This window comes from Dryobates pubescens, chromosome 7 (genome assembly GCF_014839835.1).
Source record: "Dryobates pubescens isolate bDryPub1 chromosome 7, bDryPub1.pri, whole genome shotgun sequence".
NCBI lineage: Eukaryota > Metazoa > Chordata > Aves > Piciformes > Picidae > Dryobates > Dryobates pubescens.
The window spans coordinates 40,963,612-40,982,596 of NC_071618.1; the positions used below are offsets into that span (position 1 = coordinate 40,963,612).

An 18,985-nucleotide genomic window follows, 5' to 3' on the forward strand; every position below is an offset into this window, starting at 1 on the left:
GTTGAAAGGATGAGTTAAAAAGCAAACAAACAAACAAAAAACCCGTACAAGTAACCTTGTGAGAGTCTACTGATACTCATAGAGGCAGCATCAGGATCTTTTGCACAGATCTCTGTCACATGAGTGAGCAGACACTAACAGTAACATAGAACAGAACAGCACAGCACAGCACAGCACAGCACAGCACAGCATAGAATAGAATAGAATAGAATAGAATAGAATAGAATAGAATAGAATAGAATAGAATAGAATAGAATAGAATAGAATAGAATAGAATTAACCAGGTTGGAAAAGACCTCTGAGATCATCAAGTCCAACCTATCACCCAACACCATCTAATCATCTAAACCATGGCACCAAGCGCCCCATCCAGTCTCTTCCTAAACACCTCCAGTGATGGTGACTCCACCACCTCCCTGGGCAGCACATTCCAATGGCCAATCACTCTTTCTATGAAGAACTTCTTCCTAACATTTAGTCTAAACCTCTCCTGGTGCAGCTTGAGACTGTGTCCTCTTGTTCTGGTGCTGGTTGCTAGAGAGACGAGACCAACCCCCACCTGGCTACAACCTCCCTTCAGGTAGTTGTAGAAAGCAAGAAGGACTCCCCTGAGCCTCCTTTTCTCCAGGCTAAGCAACCCCAGCTGCCTCAGCTTCTCCTCATAGGTCGGTGCTCCAAACCCCTCCCCAGCTTTGTTGCCCTTCTCTGGACACCTTCCAGCAACTCAACATCTTTCCTAAACTGAGGGGCCCAGACCTGGACACAGGACTCAAGCTGTGTCCTAACCTGTGCTGAGTCCAGGGGCACAATGACTTCCCTATTCCTGCTGGCCACACTACTTCTGATCCAGGCCAGGATGCCATTGGCCTTCTTGGCCGCCTGGGCACACTGCAGGCTCATGTTCAGCCTACTGCCAACCAGTACCCTCAGATCCCTTTCTGCCTGGCTGTTCTCCAGCCACTCTGACCCCAGCCTGTAGCACTGCATGGGGTTGCTGTAGCCAAAGTGTAGAACCTGGCACTTGGATGTGTTCAATCTCCTGCCCTTGGACTCTGCCCATCTGTCCAGCCTGGCAAGGTCCCTCTGCAGAGCTCTCCTACCTTCTAACAGATCAACTTCTGCCCCCAGCTTGGTGTCATCTGCAAATTTTCTGATGATGGGTTCTCTCATGGCTGGCATAAGATGAGATTATTTGCTGACTTTGGAGGATTTGTCAGACTTAGAGACCCCACATTCCACCATGGTTTCTATATGATAAAATGAACACAGCCTTATGCACTACAGTCCTCTCTTCCCTATTTCTTTTATTTGTAGCCCAGTGTCTGTCTCCCATTCACATTCACCTGCTACTCTTGTCTAAGTGACCTACCTTTCCAACTTACCCTCCTTTTGAAGGGTCATTTTTCTGGTCATTAGGTACTCGTTTTAAAGTCTAGGTTATAAAGAGGAGACTGGAAATTCTCAGTGATGCAAGTATTATTGCATTACTGGTGAGATAGTTCTCATGACTGGAATGCCAAAGATCTTTAGGTATAATTTATTTAGGGAAAGAGGTGAAAGTAGTGATTGATGCAGTGGTAGTACCATAAGGACACCGCTAATTGATCCCTATTGTATAATAATATGAATATAACATCCCTATAGCGTTATATCATATTAATATCATTAATATCAGGTATTAAACATCTTAGGGGATTGAGACAGTCATCAGCAAATTTGCAGATGACACCAAGTTGGGAGCAGATGTTGGTCAGTTAGAGGGCAGAAGGGCTCTGCAGAGGGACCTCACCCAACTGGACAGATGGGCAGAGTCCAACAGGATGGCATTCAACAAGTCCAAATGCCAGGTACTGCACTTTGGCCACAACAACCCCATGCAGAGCTACAAGCTGGGGACAGAGTGGCTGGAGAGCAGCCAGGCAGAGAGGGACCTGGGAGTGCTGATTGACAGCCACTTAAACTTGAGCCAGCAGTGTGCCCAGGTGGCCAAGAGGGCCAATGGCATCCTGGCCTGCATTAGGAATAGTGTGGCCAGCAGGAGCAGGGAAGTCATTGTGCCCCTGGACTCTGCATTGGTTAGGCCACAGCTTGAGTCCTGTGTCCAGTTCTGGGCCCCTAAGTTTAGGAAAGATGTTGAGTTGCTGGAAGGTGTCCAGAGAAGGGCAACAAAGCTGGGGAGGGGTTTGGAGCACAGCCCTGTGAGGAGAGGCTGAGGGAGCTGGGGTTGCTTAGCCTGGAGAAGAGGAGGCTCAGGGGAGACCTTCTTGCTGCCTACAACTCCCTGAAGGGAGGTTGCAGCCAGGTGGGGGTTGGTCTCTTCTCCCAGGCAAGCAGCACCAGAACAAGAGGACACAGTCTCAAGCTGTGCCAGGGGAAGTTTAGGCTCGAGGTGAGGAGAAAGTTGTTCACTGAGAGAGTTGTTAGCCATTGGAATGTGCTGCCCAGGGAGGTGATGGAGTCCCCATCCCTGGAGGTGCTCAAGAGGGGACTGGACGTGGCACTTGGTGCCATGGTCTAGTCATGAGGTCTGCGGTGACCGGTTGGACTCGATGATCTTTGAGGTCTCTTCCAGCCTTGGTGATACTGTGACACTGTGAACATAAATATAATTAGCTTCTGAACAATAATCAGAATATTATTCATATGATAATATGAATATCCCTATTACAATCCAGAAACTAATTGTCAGTGTGCTGCTACAGAAAGGACAAAAAGAGAATATAGTAGAGGGGGAAGGAGGGAGAATCTTTACAGACCATGAATCCATCACAGAATTATTTCTTATGGCTTGTCTGCAGTAAGAAGCAGACTGCAGAGGTGCAATTGTCTTGCCATGGGAGAATTCAATTTCAGAAATGTAGCATGGAGGTCACACTACTTATTAGAGTTTCTAAAATTATTCCTTGTGATCCTTTAATACAAAAAGTATTACTGCTCTCAGTACAGGGTGACTCAATTATAGTCTCTACGATGGACAGAGCTGTACTAATTCCTGGCCTGGAGTTGGTGAGGAGTAACTGAAGATAATGGATGGGATTTATGGCTTCTCATTTTAATCATCTACCATGAGTGGAGAACTAGTTGCCCTGGAGTCCTTCTGCAGGTAACAGAGGGAAATAGGCACTGCTGGAAGGCAAGTCATGCCACTGCTCTTAGAGCCTTACAATATAGAATGGAATGGAATGGAATGGAATGGAATGGAATGGAATGGAATGGAATGGAATGGAATGGAATGGAATAGAATAGAATAGAATAGGGTAGGGTAGGGTAGGGTAGGGTAGGGTAGGGTAGGGTAGGGTAGGGTAGGGTAGGGTAGGGTAGAATTAACCAGGTTGGAAAAGTCCTTCAAGATCATCGAGCCCAACCTATAACCCAACACCATCTAATCAACTAAACCATGGCACTAAGTGCCCCATCCAGTCTCTTCCTAAACACTTCCAATAATGCTGGCTCCACCACCTCCCTGGGCAGCACATTCCAATGGCCAATCACTCTTTCTGAGAAGAACTTCTTCCTAACATCCAGCCTAAACCTCCCCTGGCACAGCTTGAGACTCTGTCTTCTTGTTCTCTTGGTGGTTGCCTGGAACCAACCCCCACCTGGCTACAACCTCACTTCAGGTAGTTGTAGACAGAGCCTCCTCTTCTCCAGGCTAAGATCCCTCAGCCTCTCCCCACAGGGCTTGTGCTCCAAACCCCTCACCAGCTTTGTTTCCTCTCCTCTCATGACAGTTATCCGAAAGGTAGTTTTCTTCCCATTCAGAGCCCCTGCAGTCAATGCAAAGATCAAGGCACCAACAGAATGTGAGCTACTGAATTCTGAAGAGGTGCCCAAGACAGGCAAGGTGAATGCTCTGCACAGTAGCAAGCTGATGCTGCAAAAAGGGCTAATTTCCCGTGGCTGATAAAAATTGTGAGTGAAGTTGGCTGGAGAGAAGCCAGATAGAGAAAGCAAAGGGAAAACCAAGAGTTTTAGGACAGAAACTTAAAAGATGCTTAAAAAGCAAAGAGTGCTCCATCAAGAAGGAGGAAATCTTTAGCTAAAAGCCTGCTCTGGTTCACTGGCAAATGGAAATAGCTGTTAGAAGCAGCATCTCCCTGCTCCCCAGTGTAACATATGCAAGATGTGACACTAACTGTAATACATAAATGAGAAGCCTCCAGCCCAGGAAATCAATAGGGAGAGCTAGAAAAGTGCAAAGCAAAATATGTAGCCACCAATAAGACAAGAAAGGAGTAGGGGGGGCATAATTTTGAGCACTTAGCAATAATGCTGTTGTGGCTGGATACATCTTACCCAACTTCAGACATCAGAATACAGTTATTTACATTTGAGCCAGTGGTCCTTCACTCCCTTTGCAGTCAGTTGAGAGAAACAGGACATTTTAGGACACAATTCCATTCATCCAAATGTAGCTGTATAAGCAGTTCAGATGAAACATCCCCTAGAAGTGTTTCTTTCCCTCCATGTCTATATAGGAAGAACCAACAGATATAACTGGGGGGAAAAATGTGAGGTACCCATACTCTCCCCTACCAAAATGTTTGGCTGCTTTTCCAGCTGCATCAGTTAACCTAATACAAATGCATCAGCAACAAAATAAGTCATAGCAGCAGTATGAATTCATCATTTGAGAGACTAATCATTTCAGTAGAGGTGCACAAAAGGTAGACAGCATATTTGTATTGCACTGGAGTGGAGCACTGCAGTCCTTAAGTTAGCTGCAAAAGGCATGACAAAAACCTGAGGATAAAGTTGTGATCATGAGACCCATGAGACTTTTATCCAAGTTGGTTGAGATGGCCACTGGTAGGATAGGATAGGATAGGATAGGATAGGATAGGATAGGATAGGATAGGATAGGATAGGATAGGATGGAATAGAATAGAATAGAATAGAATAGAATAGAATAGAATAGAATAGAATAGAATAGAATAGAATAGAATAGAATAGAATAGAATTAACCAGGTTGGAGAAGACCTTTGAGATCATCGAGTCCAACCCATCACCCAACACCATCTAATCAACTAAACCATGGCACCAAGTGCCCCATTCAGTCTCTTCCTAAACACCTCCAGGGTTGCTGACCCCACCACCTTCCTGGGCAGCACATTCCAATGGCCAATCACTCTTTCTGGGAAGAACTTCTTCCCAACATCCAACCTAAAGCTCCCCTGGCACAGCTTGAGACTGTGTCCTCTTCTTCTGTTGGTGGTTGCCTGGGAGAAGAGACCAACCCCCACCTGGCTACAACTTCCCTTCAGCCTCCTCTTCTCCAGGCTAAGCAACCCCAGCTCCTTCAGCCTCTCCTCACAGGGCTGTGCTCCAAACCCCTTCCCAGCTTTGTTGCCCTTTTCTGGATACATTCCAGCAACTCAACATCAGAAGAAGGGAGGAGTTGGAGGAAAGGATTGTATTTATAACTGTCCTGCTGTAATTCAAGTGGTGAACCAGTGGTGGCTGTGTCCTTTAAATTCAATTGACTTTGTTTCCCCAAATAAATCAACTTTGTTTCCCCAAGTTGAATCCATCTTTTGCTGGTGTTCATAACTGGTGAGTGACCTCTCCCAGGCCTTTGTCACAACTTTCAAGCCTTTCATTGTATTTTCTCCTCCACATCTATCAGAGGGGATGCTAGTGAGTGGGCAGCAGCCAAGGGCTTTGTTGACAGTTGAGCAGTCTAAAACCATGACATGTAGCTGCTCTAGGATTCCTTGGTAGTGACTGGAAAGAGCCAGACTCTCAGTAAGGCACACAAGAACTGAATCAGCTGTGGAATGCCTTTCTCTCATCAAGTATACTTGGAGCCTCAAGCAATGACATTCATACCTTCTGTTTAAGCTTTCCAGAACACTGACCTTGAGACAGAACTGTAGTTTCAGGCCAAAAGATTCAGCCCAGGCAGGGTTATTTAAGAAGCCTGAAAACATGGGTTTATATAACATGCTGTAAATCCATAACTACCAGCTATTGTCAGGTTTAGTCAGCTACAATCTTTCTTGATCTTTTTGAAACATATTTTTCAGCAAGCAGAAGGAAGTCAATGGTCTTAGGATAGGATAGGATAGGATAGGATAGGATAGGATAGAATAGAATAGAATAGAATGGAATGGAATAGAATGGAATGGAATGGAATAGAATAGAATAGAATGGAATGAAATGGAATGGAATAGAATAGAATAAACCAGGTTGGAAGAGACCTTCAAGATCATTGAGTCCAACCTATCATCCAACACAATCCAACACAATCTAATCAACTAAACCATGGCACCAAGGACCACATCAAGTCTCCTCCTAAATACCTCCAGTGATGGTGCCTCCACCACCTCCCTGGGCAGCACATTCCAATGGCCAATCACTCTCTCAGGGAGTTATAGAGAGCAAGGAGGTCTCCCCATAGCGTCCTCTTCTCCAGGCTAAGCAACCCCAGCTCCCTCAGCCTCTCCTCATAGGCCTTGTGCTCCAAACCCCTCCCCAGCTTTGTTGCCCTTCTCTGGACACCTCCCAGCAACTCAACATCCTTCCTAAACTGAAGGGCCCAGAACTGGCCACAGGACTCAAGGTGTGGCCTAACCAGTGCTGAGTCCAGGGGCAGAATGACCTCCCTGCTATTTAGAATAGACTTTACAAAGAAGGAAGTTTGTGTAAGACCCCTTTTAGCTCACAAAAAAACAGTTTTAAAAATTAGCTTGTCCAGGTCCCTCTGGATGACATCCTGTCCCTCTGGTGTATCAACAGCACCACTCAGCTTGATGTCATCTGCAAGCCTGCTGATGGTGCACTCAATCCTACTATGTCATTGATAAAAACATTAAACAACACAGGTCCCAGTATGGACCCCTGAGGGGCACCACTTGTCACTGCTTTCCATTTGGACTTCAAGCCTACCACCCTCTGGATGGAATGGAATGGAATGGAATGGAATGGAATGGAATGGAATGGAATGGAATGGACCATCCAGCCAATTCTTCATCCAATGAACAGTCCACCCATATCACATCCATGTCTCTCCAACTTGGTGAGTAGGATGTTGTGGGGGACTGTGTCAAGGCCTTGCAGCAGTCCAGATAGATCACATCCATAGGTCAATGCATAGATATGGTGCTAAGAAACATGGTGTACCACTGACTTGATTGAGTTAGACGATGATTGCCCCTGATGATCTTAAAGGTCTTTTCAAGCTGAAACGATCCTACGATTCTATCAGTGGTCTGGTAGGCATGAGGTCTTGGGTGACAGGTTGGACTTGATGATCTTTGAGGTCTTTTCCAACCTTGTTGATTCTATGATTCTATGTTGATCCCCAAAGCCAAACATATGAAAGGTGACTTTACCGTGTAGAAAGTCATTTGACCACTAGAGGGAACTATTGGACTTTATTGTTGGTGGGGAAGACACTCAACAGCGTTTCCAGCTGCCTGTGCTGCTTCCACTCACGAAAAATCTTCATAACTCTGTCGAAAACACTGGAAGTGAAATGTTAATTAACATAATATGTTAACAACAGAAAGATATTGATGCTTTTGGGTGAGCACAAGCCCTGTGAGGAGAGGCTGAGAGAGATGGGGTTGCTTAGCCTGGAGAAAAGGAGGCTCAGGGGAGACCTTCTTGCTGTCTACAACTACCTGAAGGGAGGTCATAGCCAGGTGGGGGTTGGTCTCTTCTCCCAGGCAACCAGCACCAGAACAAGAGGACATAGTCTCAGGCTGCACCAAGGGAGGTTTAGGCTGGATGTTAGGAAGAAGTTCTTCCCAGAAAGAGAGATTGGCCATTGGAATGTGCTGCCCAGGGAGGTGGTGGAGTCACCATCACTGGAGGTGTTTAAGAAGAGAGTGGATGAGGCACTTAATGCCACAGTTTAGTTGTTTAGGTGTTGTTGGGTGATAGGTTGGACTTGATGATCTCAAAGGTCTTTTCCAATCTGGTTAATTCTGAATTCTGTAATTCTGTATATAAAAGAAACTCTTTAAAATGAGAATTCCTTAAACTACTGGAAGAGGCTCCCCAGGGGTGTGGTGGAGGCCCCATTCCTGGAGATATTCAAGATCAGACTTGATGTGGAATTGGGCTACCTGATCTAGCTGGAGGTGTCCCTGCTCACTGCATGGGAGGTTGGACAAGATGACCTTTGAAAATCCTTTCCAACCTGATGCAATCTGTTCATCTGTGAACAGAGCATTGTTCTATGCTCATTATTCTAGCAACCATTTTCAACCAGAATTCTATCTTGAGGGATGACTCCACTGTTTGCTTTCATGCAGTGAAATTATCTTTCTTTTGGGGGGATGTTTTGTTTGTTCTTGCTTTGTCCTTTGCAGTCTGTGGTTTATCTTCTTCTCTTCATTTTATTAGGTTGCTACATGTTGCTTCCTCTACATGATGGGAAAAGCCAAGTGAAAGAATTGTATTACTCTAAGCAGGCTGTGAATTCTTTTCTTGCTCAGGCCCTGTTTCTGAAGCATTTCATTGCACTGCCTCAACCCTGCCCCTGAAGCAGTGTTTGCCTCCTGCAAAACAGACAATGAAAACAAAAGAATTTCAGGACTGCTTGGAATTTCTCAGGGAACCACTGCCTTGAGATCACTCAGAGGTACATGCTGCAGCCTTGTTTTGACAAAGGATCTTATCATTTCTTGGGTAACAATATATTCATGAATTTCAGAAAGCTAGGTAGGAATTCTGAAAGGCTTTTTTCAGCCTTAGCAGAGTGGCATTCCATCAATGCATGGTGTGGCCATGACTTCTATTTCTTCTGAAGCCTTGTGTATGAAGCATAGTGGAATAATCTGTGTTAACTGTCACACTTGTGCACATGGCTATCTGCACGTGACTCTCCTGAGGGCAAAGCAAACTGCAACAGAGGCAAAGCCTTCCCTGTTCTGTTGAGTATTGCATATAGCCTTGATGAGATCAAATCTGCCCATAGCCTCCAGGCTAAGCAACCCCAGCTGCCTCAGCCTCTCCTCATAGGGCTTATCCTCCAAACCCCTCTCCAGCTTTGTTGCCCTTCTCTGGACACCTTCCAGCAACTCAACATCTTTCCTAAACTGAGGGGCCCAGAACTGGACACAGGACTCAAGGTGTGGCCTAACCAGTGCTGAGTCCAGGGTCACAATGATTTCCCTGCTCCTGCTGGCCACACTGTTCCTGATGCAGGCCAGGATGCCAATGGCCTTCCTGGCCCCCTGGGCACACTGCTGGCTCATGTTATGACTCAGCATTCAAATGAATGTGTGTGTCACTTCAGAACAGACAGGTAGTTAAGATTAGGGGTTAATTTTAAGATGTCTTTCATTGTCTTCTTTTAAAATAAGTAAGATTAGAAAATGTTTAACCTGGCAAAGTATTCATGTTACATTGCTGTTACTATAGCATTTGATAGTGAGATTTTCCTTCATTCCTTATTGCTTCAATAAACATAGGCTGCAAAGATGACTTGCTGGAACGTGTCCAGAGAAGGGTAACAAAGCTGGTGAGGGGTTTGGAGCACAGCCCTGTGAGGAGAGGCTGAGGGAGCTGGGGTTGCTTAGCCTGGAGAAGAGGAGGCTCAGGGGAGACCTTCTTGCTCACTACAACTACCTGAATGGAAGTTGTAGACAGGCAGAGCCTGGTGTCTTTTCCCAGGCAACCAGCACCAGAACAAGAGGACACAGTCTCAAGCTGCACCAGGGGAGGTTTAGGCTGGATGTTAGGAAGAAATTCTTCATAGAGAGTGTGATTGTCCATTGGAATGGGCTGCATGGGGAGGTGGTGGAGTCACCATCATTGGAGGTGTTTAGCAGGAGACTGGATGGGGTGCTTGGTGCCATGGTTTAGTTGATTAGATGGTGTTGGATGATGGGTTGGATGCAATGATCTTGAATGTCTCTTCCAACCTGGTCTGGTCTATTCTATTCTATTCTATTCTATTCTATTCTATTCTATTCTATTCCACTCCATTCCATTCCATTCCATTCCACTCCATTCCATTCAAGGGAAAAAGACTAAGCCAAAGAAACCCAAGAGCTTTAAAATGTGGAGAGAGAGTTCATGAGTCAGCATATTGCTTAAAACAACTTTATATTAAGTGAAATAACATATTAAGTGGAATGTGAGTATACATGTTGTAACACTAACAGTATTGCATTTTCAACTTTGCTTTCCTAAGATAATATATGGGGAGTTTAACAGTTCTCACAGTAAATGTTGAATTTGCTAAAACCTTCATTTTAGATTCATTAGCAAAGAGAAATTTACATCATTCAAGACAACACCTCAAATAAAAAGCTACTTTGATTCAGCAGTTAAACGTTCCAGATGATGTCCCTCCAGAATCATTACCTTAAGGAAGAGAGAAAATACTACAAATTCCTCAAACACAAACAAGACAAAGAAAAAAATGTCTGCTGTTGTTAGGAATGACCTTACCAAACACTAAGCACTTAGATGGCGACTTCTGCTTGGTTGTGATGATGTGTAATGCTTTCCTATTTCTAGAGGGTGAGCTCTTCCATTTTAAAAGCAGGACAGAGGCAGTCCTCTCTTTACCTACTCCTTCCTCCTTGCTAACATATATTAGTTGAAGTCAGATTGTTTGAAGCCCAGCACTGAGTGTTTCTGACCTTTTAATAGCTGGACATGCTATGTTCTCCTTGTTATCCTGGCAGATATAGGGTATATAGATATAAGTATATAGGGTATAGGGTATATATATAGGTATATAGGTGTATATATATATATATATAGGTATATAGGGTATAGGGTATATAGATATAGAAATTCATCTACATGAATTTCCCACAGAGCAAAATGCAGCCCAGAGCATTCAGAGCTCCTTAGTAGGTTGCAGTAATAAAGGGCATGAATAAAAGACCTGGAATCTTGGTATCCCAAGAGTGCAAGTATACACTGATACCAATCTATCTGCAGGAAAAACAGTGTAGGTGTCAATCCTCAGAGATCTACTCAAATAAAAAGGAACTGCTCATATCTTAATTGGCTGACTTCAAATGACTTTTATAGATAAAACTGGCACAATTTGAAAGCATCTGTAAAACTTAATGACTTTTTTTTCCCTGAACAGCCTCTGGCTACAATAAATAAAGCAGATACTGCAAAGCATTCCATCTTGAGCACAAGCTAGTTTAGGCTGCAGAGTGAAAGGCAGAAGAACTTTAAACAGAAAGAAATCACTGAGCACAGCCCCAGCTATTGGGCTATTCATTATGTGTAGAATTTCCATGGAAAAAAATAAAGCTCCTCTGCCTGAAAAAAAATTAACCATATTGTGAGCTTCTTAGGTGTGTTTTATATGCTACTTTGTCACTCCACCACCTCAAGAGACTTCCTTAGTTCTGCTGCCTTCTTCTCCAGCTGATGAATGTTCCACTGCCATTGTCTTTTATCTGAATGGAGTTTGTTCAGTTGACAATGCAAACGTTTTAGGATAGCATTGTATCTTTTATTCTGCACCTAATAAGATAGAATAGAATAGAATTAATTGAAATCTGCACTCAAGTAAAACAATTTAGAGAGGTGAACTCAGCTCACCTAACTCAAAGTGTAGAAAGGGATAGATTCTAAGAGATGGACCAGTTCTGGGCCCCTCAGTTTAGGAAGGATGTTGACTTGCTGGAAGGTGTCCAGAGAAGGGCAACAAAGCTGGGAGGGGTTTGGAGCAAAAGCCCAACCTCCCTCCAGGTAGTTGTAGAGAGCAAGAAGGTCTCCCCTGAGCCTCCTCTTCTCCAGGCTAAGCAACCCCAGCTCCCTCAGCCTCTGCTCATAGGGCTGTGCTCCAAACCTCTCCCCAGATTTGCTGCCCTTCTCTGGACACCTTCCAGCAACTCAACATCTTTCCTAAACTGAGGGGCCCAGAACTAGACACAGGACTCAAGGTGTGGCCTAACCAGTGCTGAGTACAGTGAGAGAATGATTTTCCTGCTCCTGCTGGCCACACTGTTCCTGATGCAGGCCAGGATGTTGCATTACACTTAAAAATGGCTGGTTTTCTTTGAAAAGCAATACTGAGGCCATGCAGTACTGTAGCAGTTTTGCCCCTATTGATGTCTTATGTGACGAATGGCTGTTGCCAGACAACCCTCTGAAGACCTGCATTCTGAAGTGTAAAAGCATGAAAAATGCATTATAATAAAAATGGAAATAATGGATATTCCCTTAATGAAAATTGGGGCTTGCTTACCCTAGCTTGAATGGCACATGAGTGGTAGTGTATAATTATTCCTGGGTCTGCTTATTGAAACATTATTACACTGTATTTAGCATACACGTGATGGCATACAGCTGCACCACGACTACAGCACTGCCACAGACTTCCTGTGAGTCTTGCTGCCTACATTTCACATCACTAATGTTTTATACATTATACTGCCACCCTTTACTGGTGATGGGTTGTCTGTCTTTGTGTTGCCTGGGCCTCCACGATAATCCTTCATAATTTTTCAAGGGATGCTGTCAGATTTGCTCATCTGAATGAGTGCTTGCAGGCTCTGAACATCACTGGGGCTGTGTTGTATGACACTGAATCATCTGTGAACAGCATGATCTGCTTTTTAAAAGGAATTTATATCTAGAATAAGTATTGGGAACTACCAGAATGGAATGGAATGGAATGGAATGGAATGGACTAGACTAGAATAGAATTAACCAGGTTGGAAAAGACCTCCAAGCTCATCGAGACCAACCTATCACCCAACACCATCTAATCAACTAAACCAGAACACTAAGTGCCTCATCCAGTCTCTTCCTAAACACCTCCAGTGATGGTGACTCCACCACCTCCCTGGGCAACACATTCCAATGGCCAATCTCTCTTTCTGGGAAGAATTTCTTCCTAACATAAAGCCTGATCCTCCCTTGGCACAACTTGAGACTGTGTCCTCTTGTTCTGGTGCTGGTTGCCTGGGAGAAGAGACCAACCTCCACCTGGCTACTGTCCATTAGGCCTATTGGTGCACCCTGCTTCAGCCAATGTGCCAGCTGGGGTCAGAGTGGCTGGAGAGCAGCCAGGCAGAAAGGGACCTGGGGGTGCTGGTAGATAGTAGGCTGAACATGAGCCAGCAGTGTGCCCAGGCAGCCAAGAAGGCCAATGGCATCCTGGCCTGGATCAGGAATAGTGTGGCCAGCAGGATAAAGGAAGTGATTGTGCTCCTGGACTCAGCACTGGTTAGGCCACATCTGGAGTCCTCAAGTGCAAGCACTCGAGGTGCAGCCTAACCAGTGCAATGTACAGGGGCAGAATGACCTCCCTGCTCCTGCTGGCCACACTGTTCTTGATGCAGGCCAGGATGCCATTGGCCCTCTTGGCTGCCTGGGCACACTGCAGGCTCATGTTCAGCATAGTTTCTCAGATGCTGAATAGCGCAGACCCATAAGCAGCTGCGCTTTGTGTTTTGGTTTAAAAATTCTCTGCTCTTCCCTATCAGCTGAAAAAGGATTCTTTTGTCCTCTTACATTTTACAATGGGCAACAGAACTAACCTTAGATCAGTTAATCTCTATAATATCCAGCTTTGCTGATTAAATTTTGTGGCATTTGTTTGAGCTAACAAGATGAATGATGTGAAGCTTCCACACTGAAAACTATCTACACATACACAGTGTTTTAGTGAGGAACAAACCCATAAAATATGGCTCAATTATTTAAGAAGAGAAGCTCTTAACTATTTATCAGAATTTTATCTTGGCAGATAATTAGGGGATGCTGTGTTATCTCTAATTCCATGTCAGCTCAAATTAGGGAGATTCATGGGGAGCCCATCTTCTCGGCCGCAATTGATTCTTCCATCGATGAGTTCTCAGGACCCGTGAGCCAAGTCATGAACAATCAGGTCAGGAGTGAAATTTAAACCATTTCAGAAGTATTACAGCAATAAAACCTCATGCATTTTGCCTCAGCAACGTTTGCTGATTGCCCTTGCACCATTCAGGAGTTGATCTGCTGGAGGGTAGAGAGAGACTTTGCAGAAGGACCTCGACAGGCTGGACAGATGGGCAGAGTCCAATGGTGAGATTGAACACATCCAAGTGCCAGGTTCTACACACTGGCCACAATATCCCCATGCAGTGCTACAGGCTGGGGTCACAGTGCCTGGAGAGTGGCCAGGCAGAAAGGAACCTGGGGTTTCTGGTTGATAGTAGGCTAAACATGAGCCAGCAGTATGCCCAGGCAGCCAAAAGGGCCAAAGGCATCCTGGCCTGCATCAGGAACAGTGTGGCCAGCAGGAGCAGGGAGGTCATTGTGCCCCTGTACACTGCACTGGTTAGGCCACACATTGAGTCCTGTGTCCAGTTCTGGGCCCCTCAGTTTAGGAAGGAGGTTGACTTGCTGGAAGGTGTCCAGAAAAGGGCAGCAAAGCTGGGGAGGGGTCTGGAGCACAGCCCTGTGAGGAGAGGCTGAGGGAGCTGGGGTTGCTTAGCCTGGAGAAGAGGAGGCTCAGGGGAGACCTTCTTGCTGTCTACAACTATGTGAAGGGCGGTTGTAGGCAGGTGGGGGTTGGTCTCTTCTCCCAGACAACCAGCACCAGAACCAGAGGACACAGTCTCAAGCTGCACCACGGGAGGTTTAGGCTGGATGTTAGGAAGAAGTTCTTCCCAGCAAGAGAGATTGGCCATTGGAATGTGCTGCCCAGGGAGGTGGTAGAGTCACCATCATTGGAGGTGTTTAGGAAGAGATTTGATAGGGTGCTTGGTGCCATGGTTTAGTTGATTAGGTGGTGTTGCATGATGGGTTGGTTGCAATAATCTTGAAGGTCTCTTCCAACATGGTCTATTCTATTCTATTCTATTCTATTCTATTCTATTCTATTCTATTCTATTCTATTCTATTCTATTCTATTCTATTCTTTCTTTTCAGGCCACCATACCAGAAGTTCACAGCTGAACTCCTTCTTAAAAGACTTAAGAAAAATTGTTCTTAAGTTCAATTTTTTTTTATGATAGCACTTAAGGTCTGAATTTTAGAAAGACTACCAGCAGGAAGTGACTGTCTGGAAAGCAGCCCTGAGGAGAGAGACTTGGGGGTGCTGGGGGAGGAGAAGCTCACCAGGAGCTCTCAGTGTGCACTTGCAGCCCGGAAAGCCAATCAGATCCTGGGCTGCAGCAAGAGAAGTGTGGCCAGCAGGGCCAGGGAGGGGATTCTCCCCCTCTGCTCAACTCTGGGGAGACCCCACCTGGAGTCCTGCTCCAGTTCTGGAGCCCCTATTCCAAGAGGGATCTGGAGGTGCTGGAAGGTGTCCAGAGAAGGGCCATGAGGATGAGCAGAGGGCTGGAGCACCTCTCCTATGAGGACAGACTGAAGGAGTTGGGGCTGTTCAGTCTGGAGAAAAGAAGGCTCCGAGGTGACCTCATTGTGGCCTTCCAGGATCTGAAGGGGGCCTCCAAGAAGGCTGGGGAGGGACTTGTCAGGCTCTCAGGTAGTGATAGGACTAGGGGGAATGGAATGAAGCTGGAGGTGGGGAGATTGAGGCTGGAGGTGAGGAGGAAGTTCTTCCCCATGCGAGTGGTGAAGCCCTGGAATGGGTTGTCCAGGGAGGTGGTTGAGGCCCCATCCCTGGAGGTGTTTGAGACCAGGCTGGATGAGGCTCTGGCCAGGCTGATGTAGTGTGGAGTGTCCCTGCCCATGGCAGGGGGGTTGGAACTGGATCATCCTTGTGGTCCCTTCCAACCCTGACTGATACTATGATACTAAGATTGCATGGTTACTGTATATACTTGAATAACGTATGGCCAGAAAGAGTAAATAAACTACTTGAAACTTCATTTGCACTATCTACATCCTGTCAGGAGAACTATAATTATATTTTATTCAAATGACTCACCTCAATCTCTTTTTTCAGCTTAGCATGCACTTTTCTCTCTTCTTCCAGGAAATCTGTTTTTTTATTGATGAGCTCTTTCAGTGTTGTGATTTCACTTCTTAAAAGTGCAATTTCTTCCTGCAGATATAAGTTATGACACAGAAATTCTCTCCTTACAAAGTTGCACAGTACATCTATTTGGGGTTGCTTAGCCTGGAGAAGAGGAGGCTCAGGGGAGACCTTCTTGCTGTCTAGAACTACCTGAAAGGAGGTTGTAGCCAGGTGGGCGTTGGTCTCTTCTCCCAGGCAACCAGCACCAGAACAAGAGGACACAGTCTCAAGCTGCACCAGGGGAAGTTTAGGCTTGAGGTGAGGAGCAAGTTCTTCCCAGCAAGAGTGATTGGCCATTGGAATGTGCTGCCCAGGGAGGTGGTGGAGTCACTGTCCCTGGAAGTGCTCAAAAAAGGATTGAATGTTGCCTGGAACAAGCTTCCAAACCCCTCCTGCCTACAGTCACCCTTCAGGTAGACAGCAATAAGGCTTCCTCTGAGCCTCCTCTTCTCTTCCATAGAAATCTGAAAAGCACCTGCATAAGTTTATTCAACCACCCAAAGAAGCCCAAATTTACAGCTCTAATTATTTCTTTTTCATAGCTCAGTTCACTCAATCACACAGAATGAACCTGACTTTCACAATAATACACAGGTAAAAAAGGCTGATAATGTGTTTTTTTAATGCACACTGAAGTTCAAATGTCTTCAATTAATACAGCAGCATAGCATAGCATAGCATAGCATAGAATAGAATAGAATAGAATAGAATAGAATGGAATAAACCAGGTTGGAAGAGACCTTCAAGATCATCGTGTCCAACCCATCAACCAATCCAACCCACCTAAACAACTAACCCATGGCACCAAGCACCCCATCAAGTCTCCAAATCGAATCGAATTGAATCGAATCGAATCGAATAGAATAGAATAGAATAGAATAGAATAGAATAGAATAGAATTAACCAGGTTGGAAATGACCTCTGAGATCATCGAGTCCAACCTATCACCCAACACCATCTAATCAACTAAACCATGGCACCAAGCACCCCATCTAGTCTCCTCTTCAACACCTGCAGGGATGGTGACTCCACCACCTCCCTGGGCAGCACATTCCAATGGCTAACAACTCTCTCTGTGAAGAGCTTTCTCCTCACTTTGAGCCTAAACCTACCCTAGCGCAGCTTGAGACTGTGTCCTCTTGTTCTGGTGCTGGTTGCCTGGGAGAAGAGACCAACCCCCACCTGGCTACAACCTCCCTTCAGGTAGTTTCAGAGAGCAGTGAGGTCTCCCCTGAGCCTCCTCTTCTCCAGGCTAAGCAACCCCAGCTTCCTCAGCCTCTCCTCATAGGGATTGTGCTACACACCTCTCCCCAAGCCTCGTTGCCCTTCTCTGGACACATTCAAGTGTCTCAATGTTCTTCTTAAATTGAGGGGCCCAGAACTGGACACAGGACTCAAGGTGTGGCCTAACCAGTGCTGAGCACAGGGGCACAATGACTTTCCTGCTCCTGCTGGCCACATATAAATTAACTATATTCCCCACAGTGAGACCCTCATGAACTGCAAATATATTAGACCAAATTACCACACTGGCTAAACTATGCCAACATTATTTCACAGGAAAAAAAAAAAAAGAATCAAAGAGGAAATACAGTACCTGCACTTGTTTTATAACTGATCCCTCTGGATTCTGGAGATCCTGCATTAACTCCTCTTTCTTTGTCTTTAATTCTTTAACCAGAGCTTTCTTTTCAGCCAGCTCAATCATAGCTGGCATTTTGCTTTCCATCTCCCAAAAGAGATGCTTGTGACTCCTTATTTTTTCCCGGTACTCGTTATTTCTTGCCAGTGTCACCTCAAACTCTTCTTGCACTGCTTCTGCATCGTACCTCAGCTTTAAAATTTCAGAATACAGGGCTCTGACTTGCTCCTCCAGAGTTCCACAGTGATGTTTGGTCAGTTCTATGGCATTATCTTGCAGATATATTTCCCTTTCTGTTGTTTTAATTTCTAACAGAATAGCATCCTTTTCTTTTTCTAGTTCCTGAACTTTAGCCTGTAAAGTGAGATTTTGAGAGGATACGAGTTCTCTGGTTAAACACTTACATTTATTTAACTGTCCTATTTTTCACTTGTTTTATGTAGAATCATAGTATCAATAAGGTTGGAAAAGACCTCAGAGATCCTCAAGTCCAACCTACCACCCAACACCTCATGACTAACTAAATCATGGCTTCAAGTGCCATGTCCAATCCCCTCTTGAGCACCTCCAGGGACAGAGACTCTACCACCTCCCTGGGCAGCACATTCCCATGGCAAATCACTCTTGCTGTGAAGAACTTTCTCCTCACCTCAAGCCTAAACCTCCCCTGGTGCAGCTTGAGACTGTGTCCTCTTGTTCTGGTGCTGGTTGCTAGAGAGAAGAGACCAACCCCCACCTGGCTACAACCTCCCTTCAGTTGTAGAGAGCAATGAGGTCTCCCATTAGCCTCCTCCTCCTCTCCAGCCTAAACCACCCCAGCTCCCTCAGCCTCTCTTCATAGGGCTGTGCTCAAGGCCTCTCCTCAGCCTAGTTGCCCTTCCCTGGACACGTTCAAGTCTCTCAATGTCCTTCTTTGGCTAAGTTTTGGCTAAGCCTAAATGCTACAGGAACAGAACAGCTGTTCACACATAAATGCAAACATCCAGAATAAATCAAGTACCACCAGCTTCTGTTGCTCACAGGAACACTTCCTCATCTAATGAAAAAACTAAATTAACTAAACTTCTTCAAAGAAGCCTAATTACCTGCAACTGAAACAGAACTGTTTTGTTTCTTTCAAACTCTGATGCTTGTGAATGCTGCTGCTCTGCAATGTGTTTCACAACTTCACTAAGAGGTGATGAATTTTTATTGGCCATTTTAGGTGCAGAACTGTAAGGACATATAAAAGAAACCAATTGTTTTATCACCATTCTATTTAAATCCTGCGAACAAAAGGCAACAATAATAAGGCCTTTGCTATGGGATCTCAGGTCAATACATTATTTAATATAGAATGGAATGGAATGGAATGGAATGGAATGGAATGGAATAGAATAGAATAGAATAGAACAGAATAGAATAGGCCAGGTTGGAAAAGACCTTCGAGATCCTTGAGT

The 18,985-nt window shown here is 45.2% G+C and overlaps 1 protein-coding gene across 1 annotated transcript; it reads right to left on the reverse strand.

The window, feature by feature from the left end:
* Positions 1–11,301: 11,301 nt before the first annotated feature.
* Positions 11,302–18,745, reverse strand: CCDC122 (coiled-coil domain containing 122). The gene is made up of 4 exons (XM_054163101.1): positions 18,632–18,745; positions 17,502–17,900; positions 15,815–15,931; positions 11,302–11,451 (listed from the first exon to the last, which is right to left on the reverse strand). The coding sequence occupies exons 1-4, from the start codon at positions 18,743–18,745 to the stop codon at positions 11,302–11,304; spliced, it is 780 nt and encodes a 259-aa protein (XP_054019076.1).
* Positions 18,746–18,985: the final 240 nt, after the last annotated feature.